The 27,216-nt window shown below is 47.6% G+C and overlaps 2 protein-coding genes across 3 annotated transcripts in view; one reads left to right on the top strand and one right to left on the bottom strand.

The window, feature by feature from the left end:
* Positions 1-1,417: 1,417 nt before the first annotated feature.
* LOC149329390 (uncharacterized) lies at positions 1,418-16,523 on the bottom strand. Its single transcript, XM_089560238.1, has 5 exons — positions 13,970-16,523; positions 10,428-10,526; positions 9,405-9,582; positions 3,597-3,701; positions 1,418-1,467 (listed from the first exon to the last, which is right to left on the bottom strand). Exon 1 carries the CDS (start codon positions 15,523-15,525, stop codon positions 14,245-14,247), a length of 1,281 nt encoding a protein of 426 aa, XP_089416364.1. The 5' UTR covers positions 15,526-16,523; the 3' UTR covers positions 1,418-1,467; positions 3,597-3,701; positions 9,405-9,582; positions 10,428-10,526; positions 13,970-14,244.
* A 3,408-nt stretch (positions 16,524-19,931) lies between these two features.
* LOC149329391 (ATP-binding cassette sub-family A member 2-like) overlaps positions 19,932-27,216 on the top strand; it is a 34,657-nt gene continuing 27,372 nt past the window's right edge. The window contains exons 1-4 of one of the 2 annotated variants that reach the window (XM_089560236.1): positions 19,932-20,367; positions 22,783-23,204; positions 24,334-24,459; positions 26,719-26,961. In XM_089560236.1, the coding sequence (XP_089416362.1) occupies positions 20,135-20,367; positions 22,783-23,204; positions 24,334-24,459; positions 26,719-26,961 (1,024 nt within the window). In that variant the 5' untranslated portion in view covers positions 19,932-20,134. The remainder of the gene's footprint in view (positions 20,368-22,782; positions 23,205-24,333; positions 24,460-26,718; positions 26,962-27,216) is intronic. The other variant, XM_089560237.1, reaches the window with a different exon arrangement.

The raw sequence follows: 27,216 nt of genomic DNA on the forward strand, positions 1-27,216 counted from the left end.
ATAAATTTCTAACACACTTGAAGAAACGGCGCTTCTGAACTGCGGCCCGGATTTCACTACATTTTTCGGAGCACAGATCTTACATCAAGCGCTATCTTGCCGCCGTAGCGGACGACCCCGAAATAGCGCCATATTCTTCTGTAACTTTCCACGCCACCTACCCTTCATGCCCCCTTCCCCAGAGATGCAGTTATGCGATAATGAAGAATTGACATGCGATAAAGAGGCAGTGCGTCTTAGGACACAACTCTTTTGGAATACTGATGGCCCAAAATGGGGCCATGGTTTCCACTTGTGGGGGAAAGGATATACATAGACATATTTAGAGTTGAGAAACGGGCAAAGGATGGCATACAAGCAAAAACTTTCCTCGCACGGAAGCTTAGCAGGTTTCTTGAACGCAGATAAATAAATTGGAAATTTACTCGCCAGTGTTTAGTTCAGATTCATGACGTGGCTCTGAGGACCATGTGGTAAGAGGAGGATGCGTAATTGATTTGTCGCAACTACCAAGGACCATTCCTTCATTACAAATGGACTGGCTGGCGAATGTTATATCCGGGTTTGAGGTGGTAGAGAAAGCCATTCTATATTTCGGCTTCGAGTCGTGTCCTCTAGACAGAAACTTCCAGGTCAAGTTGGGCAGAGAAAGTGATTCTATATTTAGGCTTCCCGTTTCGTCCTCTGGACAGCATCGCTAACAACTCCGAAACATTGTACTTTTACGCGAAGTGACCTAAGTGTTTCGGTGCCTTCCATAAAGGTGCAGCAACTTTTCACGATTTCTGTTGCGTTTGCAGCTTCAAATGCTTTCCCCGTTTCTTTATGCTCAGGAATGCAGGCGCCTACCAGTGGAAAGGCCCGAGTGTGCGGGTACAACGTGACCACGCACCGCAGCCGCGTACGCCAGCTGGTCAGTTTCTGCCAACAGACCGACATCTTCTTCGAGAACATGACCTGCGTAGAGAACCTCCTCTACTTTGGATCGGTATGCCCAGAGTCCTCCTCTACAGAGCGGGGACTAGTCATGAATGTATCTTCTTGATTTTGAGGCGAAAGCCTTATGAGTCTCATCAGCAGCGTTGTCGTCGTTTACCGCAAAGGTGGTCACGAAAATTCCGTGTGACGCCGTCATATTCCCGGAGACCAGAAGGGACTCCATCAGACAGGAAGTGACGTACGCCAAACCAGAAGTCACCTCTTCGCTTGTGATAAAGTGGGGCTTTGTGTACGCTTAATTCATGTGGTCTTTCTTATAGGACTTCAGGCTAAAGTCTTTTATCTAAAGGCCTTTACCGGATAGGCCTTTGAGACATTAATACAAGTTACTAAGTAGTACTGACTACTAAACAAATAACTATATAGTTAACTAGTATCACATAATTAGACACATGATTTTCCTTGCAGTAGAATCCAACTTTCTCGGTCAGTAGCCTAGCTGTGCCAGCGTTGACCCCGTAGTGTCCACTGAATGGAAAGGCAGGAGAGAGACTGTGTTTCTACTTTTTATTCGCTATTTATGCTATATTGGAATCATAAAATATGGTTTATTTATGAAGTAAACAGGGCGACTGCAGAGTAAATTTGTCGAATTACAGTGACTTCTGAGTATTTCAGACTAATTACACTTCGTTAATATATGAAGGCATTGAAAATAAATGCGAAAAGTATTCACCACCTCCCATTTCGGCAGGACAACCACAGAATATTTAGGCTCTATTGCAGACAGGTCTACCTTTTCTAATCAGTTGTCCAGTAATGTTCCTTAATTTCGAGCGGCTGGGCAGGAATATTGGGACCAGCTTTCCTACGTGCCAGTTTCAAGGAAATAAGCCTGCTGATAATAATGTACGTTTGAGAAGTTGGGAGAATAAAAATGGTATGTATTCGTTAGTACATTGCTATGAATACCAAATTTTTGATGACCGATCTATCTTTAACAACTTATATCAATGGCTCCTGTTACGGACGACAGGGCCAATCATGCGGACCTTATCCAAGCCGGCATTAGTCACGGGTTGGCTGCCGTAATGTTTCTTTGAATTTAGGATCTTCCATTCCCACGCCAACCGTTATTTTCTTTCTGATAGCTTCAGCTTTTTATATTTGTTGTCCTTGCTTGTTGGTACGTTCGTTCTTTAAATTTCGACGCATGCGCAATGCACCGCTCTGTGTTGTGCCTATTCTTCTGCCATCTATGACCACACTGTTTCCCTGTTATTTGAGAGTAGGCACCAAGCAGCCTAAACATATATTGTAGTCCCGCATTCCACTCTTTTCTGCCCCTTGTTTACGTCCCAAGGATCCATTGCACCGTTCAGCTGCTTGTTGCTAGTGGATGAGCATCGCGTTCCTGAGGCACGACTACTAGATAAACTTTGCTTACAATGGCTTCACAGGTGGTACTCCTGAAGTTTTTTTTTATTTACTTAGTAACATCACACAAACTTCTAGTTTTGCCGTGATGCCCAAGCACCATGGAGCTGTATGCCCTTGCTCTGGATTGAGGAAGAAGGCAGAGGTGTGCGTCCGAAAAAAAAAAGTTTTTAATGAAGGTTATCTACGAATGCGCGTTCTGTTTTCTGACGATTTTGCTAAACACTCCAGAAGTCACGACGAATAATGTTTTAGAACCTTCATTACATTAAATTGGCGCCGTCGTTGTGACGATTTCGCATTAAGCTTTCTTTTGATACTTATTTTGTCGGGCATGCTGGGTGTCTCGTCATGCAGTTTTATATTAAATAGAAAAGATTTACTGCGAGGCTTGCTTAAATTAACAGCACTGTTGCCACGAAAGTCGAAAGTTCCTTAGAGCATTGAGCTTATCAGAGTGGCGTCTCGGCCGTGACGATGCCGCCATCTGCCCGCAAAGAAACTTACTACACAGCGTTCACTAGTATTAACAAAGCCAGCAGTTTATGTGCCTCTGACATGATTCGCCTAGGGCGACATCCAGGAAATTGGTTATTTCCAGATCGGTGGTCACGTGGTTCCCAGCAGAGGTTGATGTGTGTTTAGCGTGCCCATGTTGGCGCCGCCACGACAGAAAGAACAACTGAGAAGGGGTGCGGCTGTGCGCAGTCAGAACTCCAACTATGTCCAATATCCTCGGACAAAAATGTGAAAATTGTAAGACACTGTTCGGGAAATATTCAAGGTAATGGTCCATTCTTCTGATATGTATAAAAATCTTTCTTCTAAAGTGTTTCCATCAATCGCATCGAACAGTTAAGACTACCACAGAAAACCAATAGGGAACGCTTCTGATGATAGCAGAAACGTTAATACAAAAAAAAAATGCAAGCCTGCCGTCGGGTGATCTGCGAGTATATCGATTGTTATAGTTAAATCCTTTACATGAAATAAATTTCGTGCATAAAAGGTCTCCCGCTCAAAAATGCTTTTGTCTAGAATTGTTGGGTGTGACTAGCCAAAATTTGAGGCAATCGCAGATTGAAAGTGCGCTTGTTCAGGCCACCGTGCCATGTCAGATATGACGCTAGTGGTGATACCCTGCGGTGTGGTAAAAGAGGTGCATATTTTTTTCTTTTTGAGACCTACTGCAATAAAACAATGCTGTAGTGAATTCTTACCTCTGGATAGTTCTTTGAACTAGGCCGTTCCTCTTCGCGCAGTTGAAAGGAGTCCCGATGGACAAGCTGCGGCGGTCCATCGCTTCCACGCTGGAGGTAGTGGACCTGCAAGACAAGGCATACTCTTTCCCCGCCGAACTTTCCGGGGGAATGAAGCGCAGGCTGAGCATCGCAATCACCATCGTTTCGGAGCCTAAGGTGCGCTCGCTTGCTGTGGGAAATCGTCATGGTCGTCTTATGGCATTGGTAGCTTGGGGCCGTTTTTCTATAAGCTCTCCATTTTCCGTTCATTTGGACCTCTGCAGTGATCACTCAGACATACCCGCGGCTTTCAAGCGTCTGGGGTAAGCTACCCAGCCATTGGGTGATTGGCGACTGGACCTTACCATTGGCTGAAATTCGATGCAATATGCAGCTAATGGTGAGGTGCATCGCAGCACTCTGTCACCAGCAGGAGACCGGACCTGCCCATTGCCTGTCATTGGCGGCGATATGCAGCCAATAGCGAGGCCCGGTAACCACCAAATGGCCGGGCCGCTTACCCCAGACGCTTGAAAGCGGCGGATATATCTGAGGGACCACTGAGAGAGAATCGAAAAGACGAGAAATGGCGAACGGAAAGTGGACCGCTTATAATACACAGCCCCTGCAGCTGGTCACCGAAGCTGTTTGTTTGAAGCTTGCTGACAGTGGCTAACGTGCGCCCGTCAGTGCGCCTGCACCTGGTCATTCGTTGCCCTTAAACTCAGCGTTTGCAGCGTGTATAACGCGTCACAGCATGAACGTCTTTGTCATCAATTTTTCTTGTGGCGTTAGACAAAGAACGTTCGCTAGAAATGTCGCATCTGGTTACCTATGATGGGGCTCTGTGGTTTCACATTTTTACACACTCTCATTTAGAATACACAGAGTTCGTTTACCTTGTAGGCGCCAGATATGGCGGATACCGCTGGTAAATGCGAAGGTCATAATGGCGCAAGAACATTATACACTAAATCACTTTCTAAAACCTGATGCATACTGCCAGATAGCATCGTAGTTTAAAGAATCTCAGTAGATCGAAATTAATTTCGAGTCACCCGCAACCTCTTGCTATTAGCTCATATGTAGCTGGGGGACACTAACCCCCACATATCACACCTTACTGCATTAAACCATGCCACTTCATGAAGTCATGGCTTAGAGTGCAATTTAAATCTCGTTACACTGAACTTAAAATATTTGGCGCATTTGAAAATCAAGGGATACCACAATCTTAAGCGGTGATGCGTCTGTTGCCTACAAATGCTACTGTAAATTGTAGTTGGTCACTGGGCGTAGCCACTACTATCCCTAAGCACCGCGTCGTTAACGGAGAATAGAAGGAAAGAAATGGCGCATGGGAGAAGCAATGAACCACTTTTTACAAGGGCCGCATATAATTGGCGCTCTATCGAAACTCTCTTTCGTGAACTTTGACTGCAGTCAAAAGCCAAACAACCCTCCCAGAGAGCATCGATCTCTAACCAAATTCCAGAAGCGAACTAGACTGAACATGCAAGCTAGTATGAAGTAATTGATCTCCCTTCATGCTCGACATTTTTTAGAGGTTTCGTTGATCATTAAAAGTGTTTTTGTAAAGCGAGGTCAGCATTGCACGGCCTATCACCAATTTATCGCCAGCTTCTCATCCTTGACGAACCCACGGCCGGAATGGATCCGGAGACGCGGCGGAACGTGTGGGACACCCTGCAGAACGTGGCCAAAGAAAGGACGCTGATCCTTTCGTCGCATGACATGGACGAGGCTGATGCCATCGGGGACCAGGTGGTGATCATGGCCAGCGGGAAGGTCATCTGTAGCGGCTCCACGGCTTTCCTGAAGAAGGCTTGCGGTGAGCGGCTTCTTTACCGCTGTGACCACAGAGACACGTGCAATGTTTTCATGCACTCGTAGTATGAGTCTGGATCGTGGGCACGATTGGCATGCCCATGCTGGCAACGCTTATTTGCTGAATCAACATGCTCCGCATCTTCCATCTTGTTGCCAAGTTGGGTGCATGAATATATTGGCAGTCATGGTCCTATAACACAGAGGGTCTGACTAAACGGCCATTGCAGGCATTATGAAGTAACACAGCGCAAACGAACGGAAAAGAAGAGAAAGACACACATGATCGCTCGTTTGTGTCTGTTCTCTTCCGTCTTGTTCTTTTGCGCTGTGTTCCTTCATAATATTCAGCCACCTACTCGGCCAACAACATGCCTTATTGCAGTTCTAGGCATACTGAGAAAAGAGGCGAAAAGATGGTAGTTATGGCTCTGTGGTCAGTATCACGACTTGGGTACATAGGCACATTAGCCCAAAATGTGTAGGTCTAATGGCGGGAATCCAATTGCACTCTATATATATATGCTTGCTGCAATTGATGCGCAAAATTACGAGCACGTTTCGCGTGCTTCTATAGGTACAACCTGTGCACGGAGTTTATGGTCAAGCTAGCCACATTGAAAGGAGCTCATAGGCATGCTGTCCACATACCTGTATATACCACCGATCTTCGAAGAAAAGATGCAGTGGTGCTGGTAATGCTTTTGCGGGCGCTTGTAGGGATCGCGGCCGTTACAAATACATGTAAAGAAAATATAGTGCAAATGTTTTCCTGCTTACGGCACCTATGAAGGTGAATTTATTTATAGATAGTGAGTAGACCATATAAGAAAATGTTATATAATATAAGTCATATCGTAGCCGACACACGTTTGAAGTGTTCAATGCGCGATGGTATGTGTTTTCTCAAATGCGGGGTCATACGGGATTCACCCGTCTGAAACAGGCCGGCGCGCTGCCCGTAGAAACGAATCTAAGCAATACATTTCTAAGTAAATTTATAATTTCTCCCAGCACCCACGAAGTCAACCTTAATTTCAAGACTAGCGAATGAATCCTAGAACGTGATGTGAAAGCATGGAACGCAATTTCCAAAAGTAAGCATGATACTGGAGGAGCGGTTGGAAAAGGCAGTACCCATAAGGTTGAGTGCCCACAATGAAACAAACGAATACATGTTGCGGTACCGCTCCGTGTTCCATTGAGGGGCCATAAATATGTGAACAAGCTGCAGTGAAATGACATTTCCGAGCACATAAGCTTTGCGGCGCACACATGCGATAGGTGGCTAAATAACAGCGGACGTAAAGAACGAACAAAGGTACAGGAACACCGCACTGCCGTAGAGAATTATCAAACCAAAGGCGCTGCAAGAATGGCTATTTTAGGAGGCGATTAGCAGTGGATAAGGTGGCCAAGTGACCTCGACATCACACCAAACGATAGTCATTAAACTCTGGAATTTTAGTTACAGTAATTAATCTATTTTGAGCATTGCTTACATCAAGAAAGTCGCAGAAACGACAAACACTGCATGGGTACACTAAGTCGAGTGTTGGCGCTGATGCTTACTCTATCACGAATAAATTCTGCGCAACAGCCGAATAGTTCAGGCTAGTAGAAGCCAATTCGGGTTTATTATGGTGTTACGATTGTGCATCAAGTGCTTCGTCCATTTCAACATCACACCGACATAATTCGCATCCACCTGTACCCGCGTGAAATTTTCGCGCTCTTTTCTCATTGTAATCTCGCACCAGCTTTAAAATTCCTAAGAATCGACATGCATTAAAAGACCTCTAGGACTTCAAATTTCGATAAGTACTCCAAATGCAAAGGCTGCATAAAGCGATATGAGTACCGGTGTCAGGTATGAGTACTGAGTACCAAAACTCGTTATGAAAATGCACATGAATAGACAAAGATGGGGAAATTAGGTTGGTTTATGGTTGGTTTATGGCGTTTGACGTCCCAAAGCGACTAAGGCTATGAGGGACGCCGTAGTGGAGGGCTCCGGAAATTTCGACCACCTGGGGTTCTTTAACGTGCACTGACATCGCACAGTACACGGGCCTCTAGAATTTCTCCTCCAAAGAAATTCAACCGCCGCGGTCGGGATCGAACCCACGTCTTTCGGGTCGGCAGCCGACCACCACAACCACTGAGCCACCGCGGCGGGGCTTGTAGTGAGATGCTTTGAATGAAGCCACCAGTCACTGAAGCCTTGTAAAACCCAAGGGAACGTCTCTATTCGATTAATTTGCGGTTGTAATAAATGAGAAACCAATTATGTAATCATTTTATCGTTGAAAGAAGGTTCATTAAAAAGTTAAAAAAAAACACATGCCACCGGTGGTCTAGGAATTCAGATCGAGTAACAAGCTGGGATAGGCCTTTGTTGAGAAATGAGCGCCTACCAAAAATAAGCCGGTAAATTAAAGTATACGACATTCCTGTCAGTTATCGCATGGACACTCGTAAGTGTAATTACCCGAATATAGACCGGATGCTTCCTGAGTGGCAGGACAGGTAATACCGGCGAGTTAAACCCGCCACAAAAAAATTCCACGGCGAGCTCAAGCATTCATGAGCGCAGTAAAGGAAGTGTCAAAATACGCTTTGCCTGTCAAAAGAGGATCTGAAGATGTTTGTGCATGTGCAACACATGTATGCAATATTCTGTTCTTTTAGCTGGCGAGTGCCAGATGATATCATAATAGTTAAAGCGAATATTTCGCAGATGCGACCAGGGCTACGCTGTATGGCAGCTTTCTCTTCAACGTCAAATGCTGGTGGTAAAAGGCGTGATATCAACACTTGCGCTCACAGCGTTATAAAAGAAACAGGGAATATTTCGGACCCTTTGTCGCTTAAACCGATTTACTACGGAAGCGCAATGTTTGTCGCCTTTCCACCAAGGAAAACGATGCAGTATTTGAAGAAGGAAATTCAGGTTACACAAACATCAGTAAATGTCTAGATGGTCATCCGCGTCTATCCTGAGATATTGAGTACCTTTTCATGGAGCTGGAGATTAGAGTTCTTGGCTGGGCACTAGGTTTTCTCCGTCGTTCTACGTTTTCAGTAGCAGTACGCAAATCCTCGGGACTAGCAGCAAAGAATACCTCACGAATGGGCCGAAAAAAATCTAGTCACTCGCTTTGAAAATAAATAGATTCACAACAGCGCTACGGAACAAGGACAGAAGGAACACGAAAAACACAGGACGGGCGCTGTTCTTTTTTTTTTGTGTTCCTTCTGTGTTCCTGTGTTTTTTCAGTGTTCCTTCTGTCCTTGTTCCGTAGCGCTGTTGTGAATCTGTTTATTAAGCATGACCCAACTAGCCCACACCAGAATCCTCTTAGAACGCTTTGAAAAGTCGTGCATATGTGAGCACACTGCTGAACAAAATGAAACGCACACAAGGTTGGAATTAATGTTTGCCCTTTCGAGATATGTTCTGTTGCGAAAGTATCTCTAATAAATAAATAAATAAATAAATAAATAAATAAATAAATAAATAAATAAATAAATAAATAAATAAATAAAACACTGCGCGAGACGCCGAGCCATTTCGCGAAGGTGACGAAAGGCCATACTGCGCATGCGCGAGGAGCCGTGACGTCGCGTGGCGCACAGCTGGCGCGCCGCCGCCGTCGCTGCGCGGGTGACTCAGAGGTGCCGCCGCCGCGCTCACCAGTTGCGCATGCGCAGTAGCGGCGCATAGCTAGCGTGCCGGGGCCGCCGCCGCTGCCGCGCGCTCTCCATCGCCTCTCTCTCTCCCCGTTGCTTTCGCAATCCTCTAGGTTTAACCAGAGCTAACACTGCCAGTTTTTCTTAGAAAGTATGAAGAAGACAAAATTTGACTTAGTGCACACAGAATAGGATGATGACAATGCACACAACGCCTGTGTGTGCAGGTGTCGGTTACAAGATCACCTTGGCAAAGGATCCGAAGGCGTTCAAGCTCAAGGAGGCACTAGCGGTGGTTCAGAAGACTGTGCCTACGGCTACTGTGGACGACGAGAAGAAAGGCGAAGTGACCATCGCCTTGAAGACACTGGACTACAAAGGCTTCCCGGCCATGTTCGGGACGCTGGAGGGGACTTCAAAGACTCTGGGAATTGAAAACATTGGAGTTTCAGTGGCTTCCATGAAAGACGTCTACCTGAAGTGAGTTGCAGGAACGAATGAATGAATGAATGAACACATGCCCAAACATCTGGCTGGTCAGGTTGGCCCAGCTTGCGTATTCTCTTAAACACCCACAGCATCAAAGTAGCAGCTATTACAAACATACCGCATCGCGGTATAGATCGGCTCTGCTGATCACCCTGCCACCAAGAGGGATGAAACCTGAACGTCAGTGCGAATAACGAATCAGCACTGGGTTAAAGCATTAAGCTTTTGATAGTAGATTCTGCACCAATTATAATAATTATTATTATTTTTATATAAATACTGCTGTCTCTGAGGAGAGACATAGCAGGAGTGGGTAAATACATGAGTAAAAACAAATAACATGGGTAGCATAGAAATAGATAACACAGAAGTATTAAAAACAGATCAACGGGTCAAATTGTCAGGCAACTGAACAACAAACTCTACAATTGGCAATGAACGAAGTGAGCCGTCCAATCCATTCCAAATTTCAACGGTTAGAGGGAAAAAAGAAAATTTAAAACAATCTATATGTGGTTTGAAGGGAACAATGTTTAATTAATTATTGTTTATGCGCCTGCATTCACAAGTTCAGACCATTTAGAGATAAGAGCTGTTACTGTGCCCAGCAGGGGACGTTGCTAGGACCGCCGCTATCACCAACCTCCTGTTACGTCATTCGCAGCTTTCGAACGGAGTCCGAAGCGCTGCTCTCCTGCCTGTGTAAAGATGTGAAGAACACTGTATTTTCGAAGTATTTCCAAATAACGCACTGCACACAGTAGCTGTGATGGGTCTTACCTTACGGTGCTGCTTACGCATGGGCCACAGTCACAGGCTCTTGTTTTCTGAAGGCTGTCTTGCTTTGCGAAGTTTTGCTTAGGACATGAAGTTCTAGTACTGAAAAGAAAGAGAACCTAAAGACCACGATGCCGACTTATTGAGCGCTTGCAGTATCTAGGAAAATTACCAAGCTCACAATCTACAAGGCAGTAAGGTATTTCTTTTTGCGGCGCTCCTCTATCACAGAGTCTTTGCAGTAGTCATTAACACGAATGCCTTCATACCAAAGTCATCACTTGGTGAAGTCATGGTCACAGTGCTCATGCCTTTGACGTGGGTCACTTTCGAGGTCACCTATGAAGTACCTCGAATAATTGTGTTGTTTGTAGAATGATGTAAGTGCGACACGAATTTTGCATGAGGTCAGGGCAATAAATAGGACATTGCATGCGCGTTCAACTGTTCAGTGTGAAGCGGTGATACCAGTCACAGGTCTGCTCACTTTTCTGCTTGCGGCTTAAATACCGAACCTTGGAAAGGAGTCTTTAAACATAACTAGCGTCTGTTACAGATGCCACAAGTCATATAATTTTCATTGGCAAGAAGTCGTTGTTTCCTTGCTGGTTCGAGCCCATATGAGCCCAATAACGAAGTCTACCATGAGTGATAAGCTTCGTCTTAATGCGTTCTGGTGAAAGTAACCGCGAAACCATATATTTGCTTTTTCAGGATAAACATGGACTGGGCACCGGGAGGGAAGGCACAGGAGGCTGCTGTCGAACGTAAGCGCTTTAGACTCGCCCCTCTTTGTGGAAAACTACTAATTGATTTCATGACTGCACCCATTAAATGCAGCGACAAAGGAGACATAGTCTTCGTTGTGTTATTTTTCCGCTTATGGTTTTGTCACCCAGTGTAATGCGGAGCGAACTGCAGTACGCTAGGTCTACTCATTAAATTTTGCATGTGAATAGCATATTTTAAGTAGCGAGGATAATTAAATTCGCACGGGCTATGTTGAAGGAGTGAATGCTTGACTTCCATCACGTAGACCTTCCTTGGGATGCCAGAAAACATATGGTTTCATGCAGCACCAAGCGTATTACAAGATCTTGAAGACTCCCTGTGTCCAGAGTGGGTAGCCCATGTGGGGTCGATGTAGGTTTTGCAGCTCAGGAGCCAAAAAAAGTTATATTGCGTAACTGTGAAAGGCTTAGAATGTTTTAATAATTTGCTTAGAACAACAACTTCTGTACACAAGCCGCAAATGTTAACCATCTAAAAACGAATGTATGTTCGGGTGAGTGGGCTTCATAAGCCCCGCTAGGGCCGACGTAGGACCAACTGTCGCAATGCATCGGCAGCCTCATTAGTCCTTTGCAAGGTTCTTCTTGCTTAATGCCCATTTAACGCTGCATTGGCTCTCAATACACCTACGAGAGACTGATGTGGGCAGTGTGCAGTTTTGCCCTCTCTCCATTCCGGACCATAGGACTATCATCGTTTTTTTGTGGGCAGGCACATTTGGACTTAGCGGCTTTTTTCCTGCGCATTATGCGCCTGCTCTCAAGTACCCGAAATGGACAGATGTGAGATTGGTGCTGGAACGCGGCTTCTGCTGGCCCTTGCAATAGCGATGTGGTACCCATGCCGGATCAGCAATGACAAGATAGGCTTTCCGACATGCACCCCACAAGAAGGTAGAGCCCGTACTTAAGGCGCTACCTCTGTTGCCCATGTGGGACCTAAAGGGACTCCGACATCGTTCGCTGTTTGAGGAGTGTCAAGGAATATATCAGTTCAAGTTAGTATCGTCTTTCATAACCATTAGCGCAGACCCGCTGTGTTAACCCGCTTATTTCGTCCTTGTCAATTATTTTCAGGTACTTTGAATGGTTTGGTTAGGTTTATGGGATCTAACACCCCAAAGCGACTGAGGCTGATGAAGAACGCCGTAGTGCAGGCGGCGATGATAACTTTGAATGGCGCGAATATTTTGTATGGCTGAGCCTGAGTGGTGTCCCCAGTCCGAGACTCCACTGAAGGTTGCTTCTGCTCGGGTCTCGATGATCAGGTTTCTCTGGTCACAGACGTCGTCCGAGCTTGGCAGCACTTCTTCCCTCTGCTCATATGTCGGGCTCGGTATTTTCGAGAAGGACTATCACAAACATACAAAGGAAGGAACATGCCCAAACTGACCGGCATACAGCCAGAATAGCCACCAATAACAAGGAGGACTTTCCACGAGAAATTCAGAAACGGATACCCTAGAAGTATGCGCCAGGAACACCACGCAGAGAGAATGAAAGCCGGGGCTAAATACCTACAAAAAGCGGGAGCGCACAACACGTCCTATATAAGAACGCAGTCGGATATAAGGGGATACATGCGATGGAAACAGCAGTCATAGATAACGCGCTAAACACCAGAGCAAGTGTCACAATTCGGAAGGCTGACGCAGAGTAAGCGGAGGAAACTGCAATCGCTATAGCCATTAAGGTAAATAATGCGTACCAGAGCCTAATAATCACAACCGATTAACAACCTTCATGTAGGAATTACACGAAATGGGAATCTCAAATACAGGACTACATATACTGCGGAAAGGAACACACAAGATGACAGAAACAACAATGTTTTGTACCCTGGACACGACAGCACACTCTACTGCGCGAAGATTGGAAGGACGGGAGTAAAGTTTCACAGGTTCCCTATCTTCCTTGCACCAGAGGTGCCCCGCCAGGGACGGTTTGTTCAACTCGAAGACAAGCTTACTTCTTCGCACCAGGGGTGCCCCGTCAGAGACGGTCTTGTGATCAGTTGACACGCAGGGATAAAAAAGGGAATAACTGAAGATTTATATACAAATATTTACAGAATATACAAGTTAGATACAACGGCAAAAAGACAAACAACCAAAAGGCGGAACTGGCTAATACTAGGGGAGGCCCCTACTCGGCGTAGCCGAAGATGCGTAGCATCTCACCTTAGCCCAGAACCCCGCTTCCGGCTCCGGGGCCCAGTTTTAAAGCCCTAAAGGCCCGGCCCACATTCCGTAGCTTCCAATCATGTTGCGGCCTTAACATCATTGGTTCATCCAGGGCATGGCCAGCCATCTAGCTTCCGTAAGATAGAGCACCCTCTCCACCACAAAATAAAAACAAACACAAATAGACATTCGTGCCAGCACGTGCGCGCATCGGTACCGCGGGGCGGGGTGGACACCCGTACTTCTTGGCGCGTTCGCGAGCGGCCGCGTTCCAAATAGGAGACGCTTTGCTTTGAGCGCCCACAGCCGCGTTCCGATGACTCCGCGTACACTACCGATCCCTTACACGCCCTTCCCAAGATTCTACAAAGGGCTCAAATGCCACTTTTAGAATTACAGCAACAAGGGATAGGTCCAACTCATGAAATCGCCGCGAGGACGACGTACATAGAGCAGTCACATATCGTGTCATCACAGGCAAACAAAACCTGACGCAAAATGCACACGCGCACCAACAAAACAAGCGAAATGCACACATTCAAGTACGCGTTTCACACAATCAAATACATACAGTGGCATGCCTGGCGTGTGCCGTAACACGGCGTCCATGTACCCTGTTCACTTGCATGCACGTCCTCCAAGTAGACACCCTCGTCCTACTCGCGAACGAGCCCACACACACACACACACACACAGACACTCGCAACTTGAGCGTTCAGTAGCACTCGCACGACGTCCGTAAGTGGCCACGTGAGCCTCCTTAGTCGCACCGAGCGTCCCTGTGCGCGTTTCGAGCCACCACGCGTCTCATTCGATACGATCAACGCCCAATGGCTACTACGCTCATTAGGCCGGTGCCACAGCGGGGCAAGAATTCAAAAATTGCTGCCCTCCAGGATCGAAAACAACGTCCTGATCCTCGATAAGTCCAAATACTTCAGCACGCGACACACTTGAGGGAAAGCTTTCTCCGGCGCGCCGGTTCGAACCGCGTACTGCGTGAGGAACATAGTCCCTGTCCAGCCTAATCATATCAGTGCGACCACTTTTGCCACACGTGATTTGGCGTTCTGCAGCACGGGACGTACTGCTCCACGCGCTGACTTTCAACGTGAAGGCCACGCACCTGCCTCCAGCTACTCTGCCTCGCTTGGAGCCATTTGTATCTTTACTGCACGGGCAAACCTTGAAATTGCCGCTCCGTGCTTGATCGGCGCTTGCCGGCTTCGTAGTATAGTCTGAGGCTGCATGAGCTCCCTGGCAGTCGCTTGACCCTAATTTGCCTTGTGGCAAGTCGCCGTGCATTTCCCTGTCCTCGAAGGACCTGGTCGAACGCCCATCGGGTGCGTTCGACAATTGCGCGGCGCTCCGCCCGGTAGGCGCAACAGGCCCACCTCCGTTCCCTGGCTCGGATGGAACGCTCCTGCCATCACTAACGCTAAGGGGCACTTCACGCCCTATGCCCGACACAGTGTGCGGTTGCGGCACCGCTAGGTTTCCTGCTGTCACTAGCTCGCCGATCTGACGTCTGTCGTCGCTGGTCGTTTCACGCTGAACCAACTGTTCTTTTTCGCAGCTTGCTTGAGACTGCGCTTTTGAAATCGTCAGGCTCAATTCCAGCGTTCCTGAACTCGCGTCCGTGTCCCAGGTGTCATTTGGGGTAGAGCTAACCTGTGCAGCTGGATCTTCGGGGTGCGCGTTCACCGCCTCTAGTACAGCGACGCTGCGCTCCGTCTCGATACTTTCTTCAACTGCGATTCCAGCTTCGCAGAAATCTGGCTCACTTGTTAGTTCTGCCTGGCTGTTTTCTTGACCTGTGCTTGACAGGCATATGCCTTTGCCTTCCAGCACTGGCGTCCTCCCCACTCGGGCCTCGGAGCAGTTCTCCCTGGCTAGTTGACTAGCTCTCCTAGACTCTTTGAGCTTAGCCAGCTCGAGCTCTAGCTGCTGGCGCCTTGCTTCTAATACCTCCAAGACGCACTTAACATCCTGAGGTTTTTCCTCGCACAGCGGCGCCTTTCCTCCATTCACTTTCGCAAGTTCAGCCTGAAAGTACGCTAAGCGCGCCTTCGCTAATTCCATTTGGTACCTCACATCGAGTGAGGGCCGGCATGGATAACCCTCCATACCGCCATCTGTACCCCTCAACTGTCCTACCGGCTCGAACACATGCACAGAGACGCTAACAATGCGACGAAGGAAACTCACAGTTTCGATGCGTCGATCCGCATTGCCAGCTCCTTGGCGTCGCAGTCCACCCCCACTTTCACCGGACGCTGCGATGAACTGCCGTACGCCGCTGGTCCTGTGCCCGCTGTCGTCGCTTGCTGCGACCCGCCGGTGACCGTCAAGTCCTCGACGCGCTGCTTTTCTTGACCGGATGCAGTCCCGCGTCGCTGAACTACTGCCGTGGTCCTTGCGTCCTTGCCGCCGTCTCTCCGCAGGTCCTTTCTCGAACGCTGCTGTTGCCTGATCGTCGCCTTTCTCCCTGTCTTCAATCTTCTTCCTGCGCCGTCTTCCGATGGCCGCAGGATCCTGTCGACTGCGCCAGTAAAGTTTCACAGGTTTTCTATCTTCCTTGCACCAGAGGTGCCCCGCCAGAGACGGTTTGTTCCAACTGGAAGACTGAAGCTTATTTCTTCGCAACAGGGGTGCCCCGTCAGGGACGGTCTCTCGATGAGTAGAGATGCAGGGATAAAAAAAGGGAATAACTGAAGATTTATATACAAATATTTACAGAATATACAAGTTAGATACAACGGCAAAAAGACAAACAACCAAAAGGCGGAACTGGCTAATACTAGGGGAGGCCCCTACTCGGCGTAGCCGAAGATGCGTAGCATCTCACCTTAGCCCAGAACCCCGCTTCCGGCTCCGGGGCCCAGTTTTAAAGCCCTAAAGGCCCGGCCCACATTCCGTAGCTTCCAATCATGTTGCGGCCTTAACATCATTGGTTCATCCAGGGCATGGCCAGCCCTCTAGCTTCCGTAAGGTAGAGCACTCTCTCCACCACAAAATAAAAACAAACACAAATAGACATTCGTGCCAGCACGTGCGCGCATCGGTACCGCGGGGCGGGGTGGACACCCGTACTTCTTGGCGCGTTCGCGAGCGGCCGCGTTCCAAATAGGAGACGCTTTGCTTTGAGCGCCCACAGCCGCCCACTGCACAAAAGGATGGGGGAAGGGGTGAAGCACAGCAGCACAGAAGCCAGGCACGAAGAAAACCATTAGACAAAGGCGAGTCAAACTGTTGCGCAAGAAATGTGTAGCGTGACAGAGCGAAATGAACACTCATTTGATGACTGAAGTTCTCAGCTGACGAAAATGAATTGTCGGCCGAAAATGTTAATATATATTAAAGAAACAAGCATAAACGAAGCGGTAAATAAGGACAGGAAAACAAGGGAAATAGGACATACAAGAAGACATCCGAATGAATTCACTGCCGTTTCTCTGAGATGACAACTAAGCGTTTGGACTTAGGCCTCGCGTTAGCCGATTGCTCCCCAGATGTGTAACTTGGAGTGCTTGGTTTACGCCTAGCTCGGAACGATGAACGTCAGTCACACATTAGATATCAGGCTTTGATTAGGTATTATTGCCCTGCGCTTTGAATACTGCGTGCGATTCTGAAACCAAGCCTACATTCCTGACATGCGTGGGCCTTGGTGCCCATGCACCGCGTGCTGCTCACTTATGTTTGAGACAATAGCCTCCAGTAGAAATTTTACAGCCCTGTAATGTTCCTCAGCAGTCTGCATTTTTCGAAATGAGGACCAAGAGGGCGTACAGTGCCACTGCAAGGCTTGGAACCATTACTTTGAAGTAACCTTGTTTGCAAAAAATATTGGTCAACCTCGATTCAAATGACACACTGCTTAAAAACGCTTTAGCCTTAGTCGCCCCTGTGCCAGTAAACCTCGGCCAAATTAAATAAAAAACAACTTAGAGCCCACTCTTTACCTCCGCAGTGTACTATCAGGCACAAAAGTTTGCGAGACACGAGTTCTTGGAAAAACGTTTATTGTAGCACCGCCTCGCTACCCAGTCGCCTGGTATTGTTACCAGTGGAAGGGGCATTTAGGACTTTAATACCTTCGTACAATATCAGGTGGCTGTGCAATGAGGGGTAGCTGCAATAAATGTTTGTCCTATAACTCGCGCCCCGCAAATATTTGTCCTCGATTGTATATGGAGCCTACAGTAGCGTCCTCCAAGTAACAACTGTCGCCACATCCCTAGGCGAGTGCGGTGCGAGCGTCCATTGAGGCTTCCCACTACGCTTAGAAAGCACTGGAAAGATTTTAAAGTGATCCGATGGATGGACGGACGGACGGACGGACGGATCGATGGGAGCGCCCCCTTTGAAACGGGGTGGTGGCAAATGCCACCATGCTCAGCTTTTCTTTCTTTATTTTTTTTGTTTACTGTGTTAACCTTATGCCACATCTCTGCTTTTCAGCCACCAATCCTCCAATCGCTTTTTGCTGACTTCCACTGCAGATTTATTTACATGACCATTGTTATCTTTAAACCCTAGGGCCTCAGAAAGAGTGACTGTGCCTGCATCAACATCCGGATGGATACCATCACATTTGATTATGAGGTGTTCAATTGTTTCCACAGATCTACCACACACTGCACATGTGTCATCTTCTTCGTTAAATTTCTTTTTGTAGCTGCGCGTTCTAAGACACCCTGATCTAGCTTCGAAAAGTAGGGCACTGCCTCTTAAGTTATCATAGAAAAATTCTTTACTGATCTGCCTTTTCCAGAATCGATATAGTTCTACACTGTTTCTTTTTCATTGAATTCATCCAATTTTTAACTTCCGCGTTTTTAACCTGTCGTTTAATGCTCTTTCTTTCTCCGTCCTCATGACCGGCATACTTACTGGTTAGTTTTCTAGTTCTTTTCCGCCACTGTGAGTCAACGTTCTTTCTGTATAAATATTTAAATACCTTAGCTGCCCATCTGTTATCGTCCAATTTCCTCAGGCGTTCTTCATATAGTATTTTACTCTTAGCTTCCCGTGCCTTGAACGATGCCCAGTCCATATCCCCTTGTACTGCCTCGTTTGTGGTTTTGCCGTGGGCACTTAGTGCTAATCTTCCAACAGCTCTCTGATTTACGTCTAATCTCGACTGAACTTCTGCCCTTAAGCACAGAACCGCATTGCCGAAAGTAAGTCCCGGCACCATTATTCCTTTCCAAATACCTCTTAGTACTTCATATTTGTTGTACCCCCATAATGCCCTATGTTTCATTATCCCGGCGTCTCTTCGTCCTTTTGCCCTAAGAGCCTGTTCATGCTTTTCCGTGTATATCTGCCCTTCGTTTAGCCATATCCCGAGGTATTTGTATTCGGCCACTTTGGGTATTTCGTGGTCTTGTATTGTAAGCACCTGATCAGTTATATCGTTAAAAATCATCACACCTGATTTAGTTGCACTAAAACTGAATCCTAGAGCGTCTCCTTCGTCTCCACAGCAATTAACCAAAGTTTGTAAATCTTCCTGGCTATCTGCTAACAGTACAATATCGTCCGCATACATTAAACCCGGGAGTTGCTGCTCAACTGGTCATCACTAGCACCATCTGTTGGCTGCTATTAGCGAAGGCCACTTACCTCCAAGCGCATATTTTGTTTTGTATTTGCGAGTCAAGCATAAAAGTGTGCGTGGTGCGGCACGAGCGTGGAAGTGATGATTTTATTGGTTTAGTATTGCTCCCAGCTACAGAATCTCACTTATAAAAGGGTTCCTGAACCCATCTCATTTAATTCCACCTGCCCTAGAGAATCAGATGTAACGAACAATCAATATTCTCGGAGTAATGTTGAGACATATTCATAGAATAACAGCGCCCTTCCTTCTGTGTATTCCTCGGCCTGGAGCCGTTGCGGTGTTATTCTACAAATATGCCCTAAATACAGTACTAGTTAGCCCAACAATTAACACTCCTGGAGAAATTTTGAGTTTTCAGCGTAATGTGGCACATGTTGGCAGCCGTGGAAACTAAGCAATTTCTGCAGATTCCCTTTACTTGAGCCCTATGCACACGGTCGTCCACTTACAACTTGAGCACCACTCTGCGCGGCCAGCGCTCCGCGGAGCGCCTCTCGCGGGCGAGTGGGGAACTATTCCGCAGGCGCCGAGAGAGCCACAGGCGGGTGCTTCGTCTGCTACAGTGAGCTGGCAACAGCTGCTACAGGCCGAAGAAAACGCAGGGACGCGCTGTAGCATGGCTGTAGCAGCATGTGTAGCAGGAGACAAAGCCAGAACGCCCACCTACGACTCTTACTGCGCCCGCGCAGTAGTTGTCCAGGCGCCCGCGAGAGGCGCTCTGCGCCGCGCTAGCCTAAAGCCCCCTTTACGCTGGCCGCACGGAGCGGTGTTCAAGTTAGAAGTGGACGACCGTGTACGTACTCTCGATCGCATGTCGTAATGCGCACAACACCTTTTAGCAGCCAATATTCCCGGGTGCAAAGTAATGCGCTGGCTATGAAACCTATTCCAATCGCAGAGAAAGACATCGATGCGGTGGTCGCGCCAATCAACAAGAATAGAACAGTGGTTCGCGTGTTCACCGCATTGTTCCTCAAGCGGTTCTTCAGCCTGATCCGCAGCTGGGGCATCTTGCTGGGCTTCGTGGTGCTGCCGCTATGCCTCCTGGCCCTGATTGGCTGGCAGCAGCCCTTGCTCTCATTGGCGAGCCAGCAGGAGTCCGCAGGCATGACTAAAGCCATTCCTCTGAGTTTTGGCGCCCACTTCTCTGGGTCACCGGTCGTGGTGGGCGAGTCGCCGGCCAACAAATTAAGCGAGACACTACGAGTTCTGATGGAATCCGAGGGTGCCAGCGTGCGGAAGACGACAGATGTTAGCAAGGAGCTGGACCCCATTGCCAAGCAGGACTTCCGCCACTACATCTCCACTTACCCGATGGCAGTGGGATTCAACAAAGACAAGTGAGTGTGCGTGCTTCACTTCTGGGTGATAAGAGAGCGCAACAATAAGATGAACGAAAGAGAGACATGGGACAAGGCGCTGCCAGGAACTACTAACAATGAGTTCTTGGTAGCGACTTCTCCCCTGTTTGTCCTGTGTGGATATCTCATGTTACGGTAAGTTTTTAGTCTTAAGCATGCGTGAACTTTCCCTGTGTGACTGGAGCTCAACATTAAGGCAACTCATTTTCTCTCCAGACTTGGAGAGTTTTTAAAAACCAATTCCGAACCAGCAACTGGTAAGTGTTGCTGTGAAACATGGAGTATTTAATGGTATTTTAATAGCGAGGAAGAAGCAGGAATTAAAAAAGGCACAATATTTCAAAGATTTGTACTCGCAGCCCAGCTTTGCGTGTTTCGCTTATCATATTTTTTTTTTATTTGTACCTCAAACGCCCCATCGAAGTGGTACTACATGAGGGGGTGGAATATTCAGCAGTACATTTCTTCGATGGACGATTTGAATGACTTGAATGAATATTTCACCTTCTCGAAAACTAAACACGCCGTTGTCTTGACCCAGAGGCTTCCAATGTAATAGCCTTTACTCGGAAGGTATTTGCCATGAAAGCCTTCACCTTAAAGGCCTTTGCTGAGGCATTTACCCTAACAGCCTTTGACCTAAAGGCATTGGATTCAAAGACCTTTGAGCTAAATGACTTTACCATAAAGGGCTTAAACCTAAAACTCATTACCATAAAGGTCTTCAACCTAAAGCCCTTTATGATTGTCATTAATGATCCTCATTATTTAGTAAAGCCCTTTATCGTTACAAAACTACCGCTATAACTTTGTACTCTGGCTATCCTGTCATTAACTGTCGTTACTTACCCGCCGCGGTGGTTCAGTGATTATGGTGCTCGGCTGCTGTCCCGAAATACGCGGGTTCGATACCGGCCGCGGCGGTCGAATTTCGATGGAGGCGAAATTGTAGAGGCCCGTGTACTGTGTGATGTCAGTACACGTTGCAGAACCCCAGGTGGTCGAAATTTTCGGAGCCCTTCACTAGAGCGTCCCTCATAGCCCAACTCGCTTTGGGTCGTTAAATCCCATAAACCAAATCACAGCAACTGTCACTACTTATCGCTTTCACTATCCGTGCCTCGTCTAATGTATTTGCTTCATTGCTTATGATTACGCAGTAATATCTCATGGTGTGTTGCTGACGGCATGAGAGGCCATGATGACGTCACGGGGCTTTGGTACCACTTTTCTTGGTCAACGCCATCGGATTTCGTTGCTGTCGAGCCATATAATGACTTTGCATTAAAAGTTGCTGTACGTCCAAACGGATTTCGGGCACGGGTACGCCACTATTTACTTGCAGATGGCAATCACCACTCCGCTCATGATGTCAAGAGTTTGAATAGAGTTACGGGAACACTTTTACTTCGTTTTTATGCAATGAATGCGCCTATTGGTGCGCGGCAAACGTAACCATCACCACAAGGAACCACAGACAATTTTTTTACAAGAAAGAAATGATTGATGAAGTTCTCAGTGCCATTTACGAGAACACCCATGGAGGAAGGAAAACGCAGGACAGGCTCTCGCTAGCCAAGCTGCACGCCAGAAAGTGTGCCGGAAGTTATGCGTTTCGCAAGGACTGCTGGGAGTATTTGACCGCCAGCGCAGTCAGTAGCAACGCTGGGCGCAGCGGAGTCGTCTTCTGCATTGTGCACTGCGCATGCGCAAGCGCACTGAAATGGCGGCAAAGTAGGGGGGGGGGAGAGCAGGGGGGAGCCGGCTTCAAAAAATGTGACGTAACCTCCTCTCCTGACTTCTTTCCTTCCTCCATGAGAGCACCATTCTTGTATGCGACGTAACTCGCAACATGGCGGCCGCCCCAACTGTGAAGATTGGTATTCTTGTTTAATAGTTTAACAGGTAAAAATAAACTGAAGCTTCCGGAGTGCATTAAGCGCCCTCTAGTGAGAAGGACTCGGAACATTCATGAACATTCACTTACTCCCCTTTTCGCCAAAACTAACAGTTTTAAATACAGTTTTTTCCCTAGAACAGTGCAAGATTGGAATTCGTTACCGGAATCTGTTTTTCCTCGCAAAATTTTTCTGATGCGTTAAATCGTCTACTTACCTGCTAATATTGCTTATATGTATGTTTTGTATCCGTGTGCTGCTAATATTGTGTAAGTTTATTCTTTTTGTTTTATTCTTTTGGTATCCGTGCGCTGCTAACATTGTATAAGGTTATTCTTTTGTTATCCGTGTGCTGCTAATATTGAATAATTTTATTCTTTCGGTTATGTAACAATGTAAGTTCACTCCTGCTTGGGCCAAGCAGTGGCCTGCAGTATTGTGAAATAAATAAATAAATAAATAAGAAGATAACTTATGGCTCTTCCGCACGCTCCAGCGTTACGCTCATGCAGAACCCGACAAGTGCCATCACCCTTCCAATCTTGGTGAATCTTCTGACAACTGCCAAGTTGCGCGAGGTGTTCGCGCAGCCTCTGGCGCACATATCGGCCAGCATCGCCTTTATCACGGGAAAGCACGAGTCAGCAGGCGTGACCATCATCCTGTACCGCGTGCAAGTCTGGTTCTACTGGGCCTTTCTTCCAGCACTGAGCTACTCGCTGGCCTTCGCCATTTACGCCGTCTTCCCAGTGCCTGAACGATTGGGCGGTGGCCGCGATGTACAGCTCATGACCGGCATGTCGGGTGTGGAGTTCGTGTTCGCACACTTTGTGTTCGACATGATCTACCACGTGCTCTTCTCAGGATGCTGGGTGTTGCTGCACTTCGCCTTTTCGGAGTACTCGGTAAATACAGCCGGTGAGTTTGCTTACTGTACTACAATCAAAACGTTTTGACCGCGAAACTTCATAAAGGGGGTTAAGCGTAAAAGTGGCTGGGGTTCAGCGTGGCTTGAACCTAGTTATACAAGCGAAAGCCTTGTTAAGCATGGTCTCCACTGTCCCAAATCAAATGCCAAGGCCAAGTTAAAGGCCAGCGTTAAGATTCAAAGTCAAAGGTCAAGGTCAGGTGCCCAGGGTTCGTAGCCATATGATCACCTGGTCATGCTACCGTACCATAGGCCGTACCACCATGCAGTTAAGCTGAGGCCAAGATCAAGGCCAACGCTGAGTCAGGGTCAGAGGTGAAGGTCAGGTGCGCAGTGGTAATAGTCATACGATAACATGGTTACGCTACCATACCTTGTCTCATACCACCAGGCAGTTCAGTTCGGTTTGACCTTGCGAGGCATTGAAGGTTATTGTCGATGTCGTGTCCACTGTCTCAAATCAAATGTCAAGGTCAAGGGTCAAAGTCAGGTACCCAATGGTCTAGTCATATGATCATCACATGGCCATAGTACCATAGCTTGCGCCATACCACCACACAGTTAATATCGCCAAAAAAGCCAAAAAAGCAAAGCTTTTCAGAATACAATGCTGACATAGGGCGCAGGCTCTTAATAGCCCCTTCTAGATGGCGCCGCTGTCATTAAGTACATGTAAAGTGGTCCCTGGTAATAGTCACTTATTGAACCGTAGTTTCCCGACTGGTGTGATCTAGGAGCTTTCTACTATAATAGCGTACAAATTTAGGTTAGTCGGCGGGGTGCTGTGACACAATTTCCGGAGCCCTTCATTACGGCGTCCCTGATAGCCCGATTCGCTTTGCGACGTGAAAACTCCATAAACCAAACAAGGGCGTCCCCAGAACTTTTTCCAGGGGGGTGCACCCGATGTCTGGGGATGGGGGAAGCGGTAGGTTTGTAGTTGTTTTCTTAGACTAGGGCATAAATAATATCCGTAATTCCAAGGGGGGGCAACCGCCCCCCCTTGCCCCCCCTTCCGGACGCCCATGAAACCAAATCATATTTCCCTTTGCAATCAACGTAAGCAAACTACTTTGGTACTGCTACCTGTTTCTCACAGAGGTCTTTCTTTATTTGCAGGAAACTACTACATAGCTTTCCTGTTGTCCGGACCGGCCATCATCGGCATTGCTTACCTGATAGCGGAGAGGTCCATTTCAGTAGGTGGTGCAATCTCCAGCTTCCTGCTGTGGGTGTACCTAGGAGGTAAGCAAACAGCGTCCCCGAAAAGAACTGCTGCAAGAGAACTTACACTGAACCACAGCAGCACAGCTAATCGATCCAATACTGTAAATGTGTTGGCAAATGCAGGTCCTGCAAAGGACCATAGTGAAACCATCCATTTCCAATATTGGACCGTTCACCTGTGCTGCTTGGAGAAGCCTTCCCAGTTATTCAACTGTGCTCGCGGAAGGCTGTTAAATGTTGTCTCACTCGAGTGCGTCCTCTGCGCTGCTTGGCCCCAGGCATAAGCGGCACGCTTATGCCCGGTCAAGGTCAACCTTGACCCTTGACCTAAAGGTCAAGGTCGCAGTCGCAACACTCACCTGGATAGCGAGACGGGCACGCTAACCATAGGCCACAAACGGTCGTCCGTTTAAGCCGGATGGAGCTGGACGTGGTGAATGTGTTCTGGTTGCATCCAGCCAAATACATGCGCTTTCGAGAAGCTTGCAGGCAAAGCAATCCCTCCAGTGCACGTAACTCGTCAGAATAGCAAAATTTCTTGGGCCACAACGCCGAGGGCAAGCGTGTTTTCGGAATTCTAAAAACTGATATGAATGGATATTACTGCCGATGCATTGCACGCGTCTCAGTAATTAAGGAGCCTAAAAGTAATAGTTGTTAACTTTTCAATATTAGTTTACCACCCTGCTAGTTGACATGTCTTAGCTCTATGCTAATTTACTAACACTCAAAATGATATGCTGGAAAATGCGCTGTTCTAACTCAAAAAGTCTATTTTTAAAAACTGTAAACTCATAGGTGAAACGCCCTGTATATATGGAAATCAATAGAGTGATCTCACGGGAGTGTTTGGATTAACCGGGCGATGTTTATAGTCACATCACGAACCGGTCGGTTAGTCCTAAGTTTTCGGCCACGCCGCTGGTGAATGGCGACATGGGTTTTTCCGCGACACGTGGACTTTAACGCCAGGGCGTTAACATAGAGCCACGCCATTGAATAAAAAGGAGCTTGCATATATATGCTTCCCTTTTTCTCCGAGGAAGTCGCGGACGAAGGATCACAAACTATCTGCCGCACCGACGTGAGGGTCCGTTGATGATGGTGACAGATGGCGCCACAAGTACCTCACAGCACTGACTTTGGTTCACTGCTGCGCAGCCTTCGCGGAGAGTACTCTCCAATAGAAACGAAGAGCATATACAGAGTGCATCACCTGAGACTTTCCATAGTTTTTGAAAATAGGCTTTTTGTGTTAGAACAGCGCTTTTTTCGGCGCAACATTGCCCGCGATATAGTAGATCAGAATACAGCTGAGACTTTCTAATTAGCAGGCTGATTGCTAATGAGCAGCTCGCATCAGCCCTCTTCCTTATGTCACACTAGTAAACACAAAGAAAAGTGAGGCCCAGCAGGGGCCTGCAGAGGGTTAGGCGGGCGGATGATATTACCACCTTGTAACATGTCCCCATATGGCGCAGCACTTACTCCGTTGGAGGCCAATTGGTGAAGCTTTCGTCTCTCAGTGGACATAGTGAGGCTGATGGTGAAGAAAAGGACGAAGTTTTCTCGATCAGCGTTCCGGTGTTGCGTCGAAGTGGCGCGATCAAAGCGGAAGGAGATGTTAACACAGGGACACTTGCGAATTGATCCTTGAACGGAGACAACGGAAAAGACTGCGCATGATTTTCTTTTATGAAGCCTTTAAGGCGAGAACGTTAAAGGCCCCGTTACGCACAAACTCCGGTCGGCATTGTCAGCCGTAAATAGGGTGGCCCATACAGTCACCCCTGGGGAAGCAACCTAATTGAGCTATCTTTGTCACATGACCTTGTGGCGACATCACAGCATACCAACCGGATTGCTAGCAAACTAACCACACATGACAGTTAAATCAATGGTTGATAACAAGAGGTTGCTCGGAAAGAGCACCTCGGCTTGCACAAGACCCATCAGCACCTGCCCTCCCGGGGCAGTGTTGCACTCCTTAACCTCTGCACCACTGTGCAAGGAGTGGTATGCGGACTCCTTGGGGATATATGAATGTAAAGTTCGAAATGACCAATTCCGCGTATATGGGGATTACTTCAATCATGCTCTCGCGTCATACCCCTAAGGCGGCGGAGCTTGTGTTTCCTCCAACTTTTTTTAATAGCGGTCGTGCAGTCATGCTTAAGCTCACTTTCGAGCTTTCTTTCGCGGTACATTCGGCGGCGGCCTTTGCGCTCTCCTTCAATGAGCGAAACGCCTGAACGATACCCTTTGCTTTGTGCGCAGGTCAGGTCTCGATAATCGGCTACGGGTTCGCATACGTCTTTGTCGGTGAGAGGGAGGCGCACTACCTCCTCCTACCGTTCCCGCCCTACGCGCTCCTCTGCTGCTTCACCAAGATCTGGGCCAAGGATGCTCAAGACATCGAGTGCAAGCTTGCACAAACATTTAAGCGCGAATCCCAAGGATCAGTCGACCCATCTAGCATCTTCATGACAGCTGGAGGACCCTTGGCCAAGGCAGCATCGGGTGAGGAGGGCCGCAAGGCCGTTATTCGTATTCGGCTTCGGAAACTGTCAAATACTTATTTGTACAGAATTCTATTGCTCTTAAGCTTCCAGGGTATATAGCAAAGCACAAATCTTCCTGAGACCCAGAGTGTAAATTGTCACCGATTTTACAGCTTTCGCAGTACGAGCGTCATTCCCGCCAAACTGCGGCGGTTGAAGCCGGGGGGGGGGGGGGGGGGGGGGGCGTTTACAGACCAGAAGCGCCACGCACCAC

This window comes from Amblyomma mixtum, chromosome 9, assembly GCF_055824585.1.
Source record: "Amblyomma mixtum isolate Tamu chromosome 9, ASM5582458v1, whole genome shotgun sequence".
Taxonomy (NCBI): Eukaryota; Metazoa; Arthropoda; class Arachnida; order Ixodida; family Ixodidae; genus Amblyomma; species Amblyomma mixtum.

Excerpts from the sequence above, each read along its gene's own strand:
- LOC149329390 (XM_089560238.1), bottom strand. The coding sequence starts at position 15,525 with ATGGAGGGTTATCCATGCCGGCCCTCACTCGATGTGAGGTACCAAATG.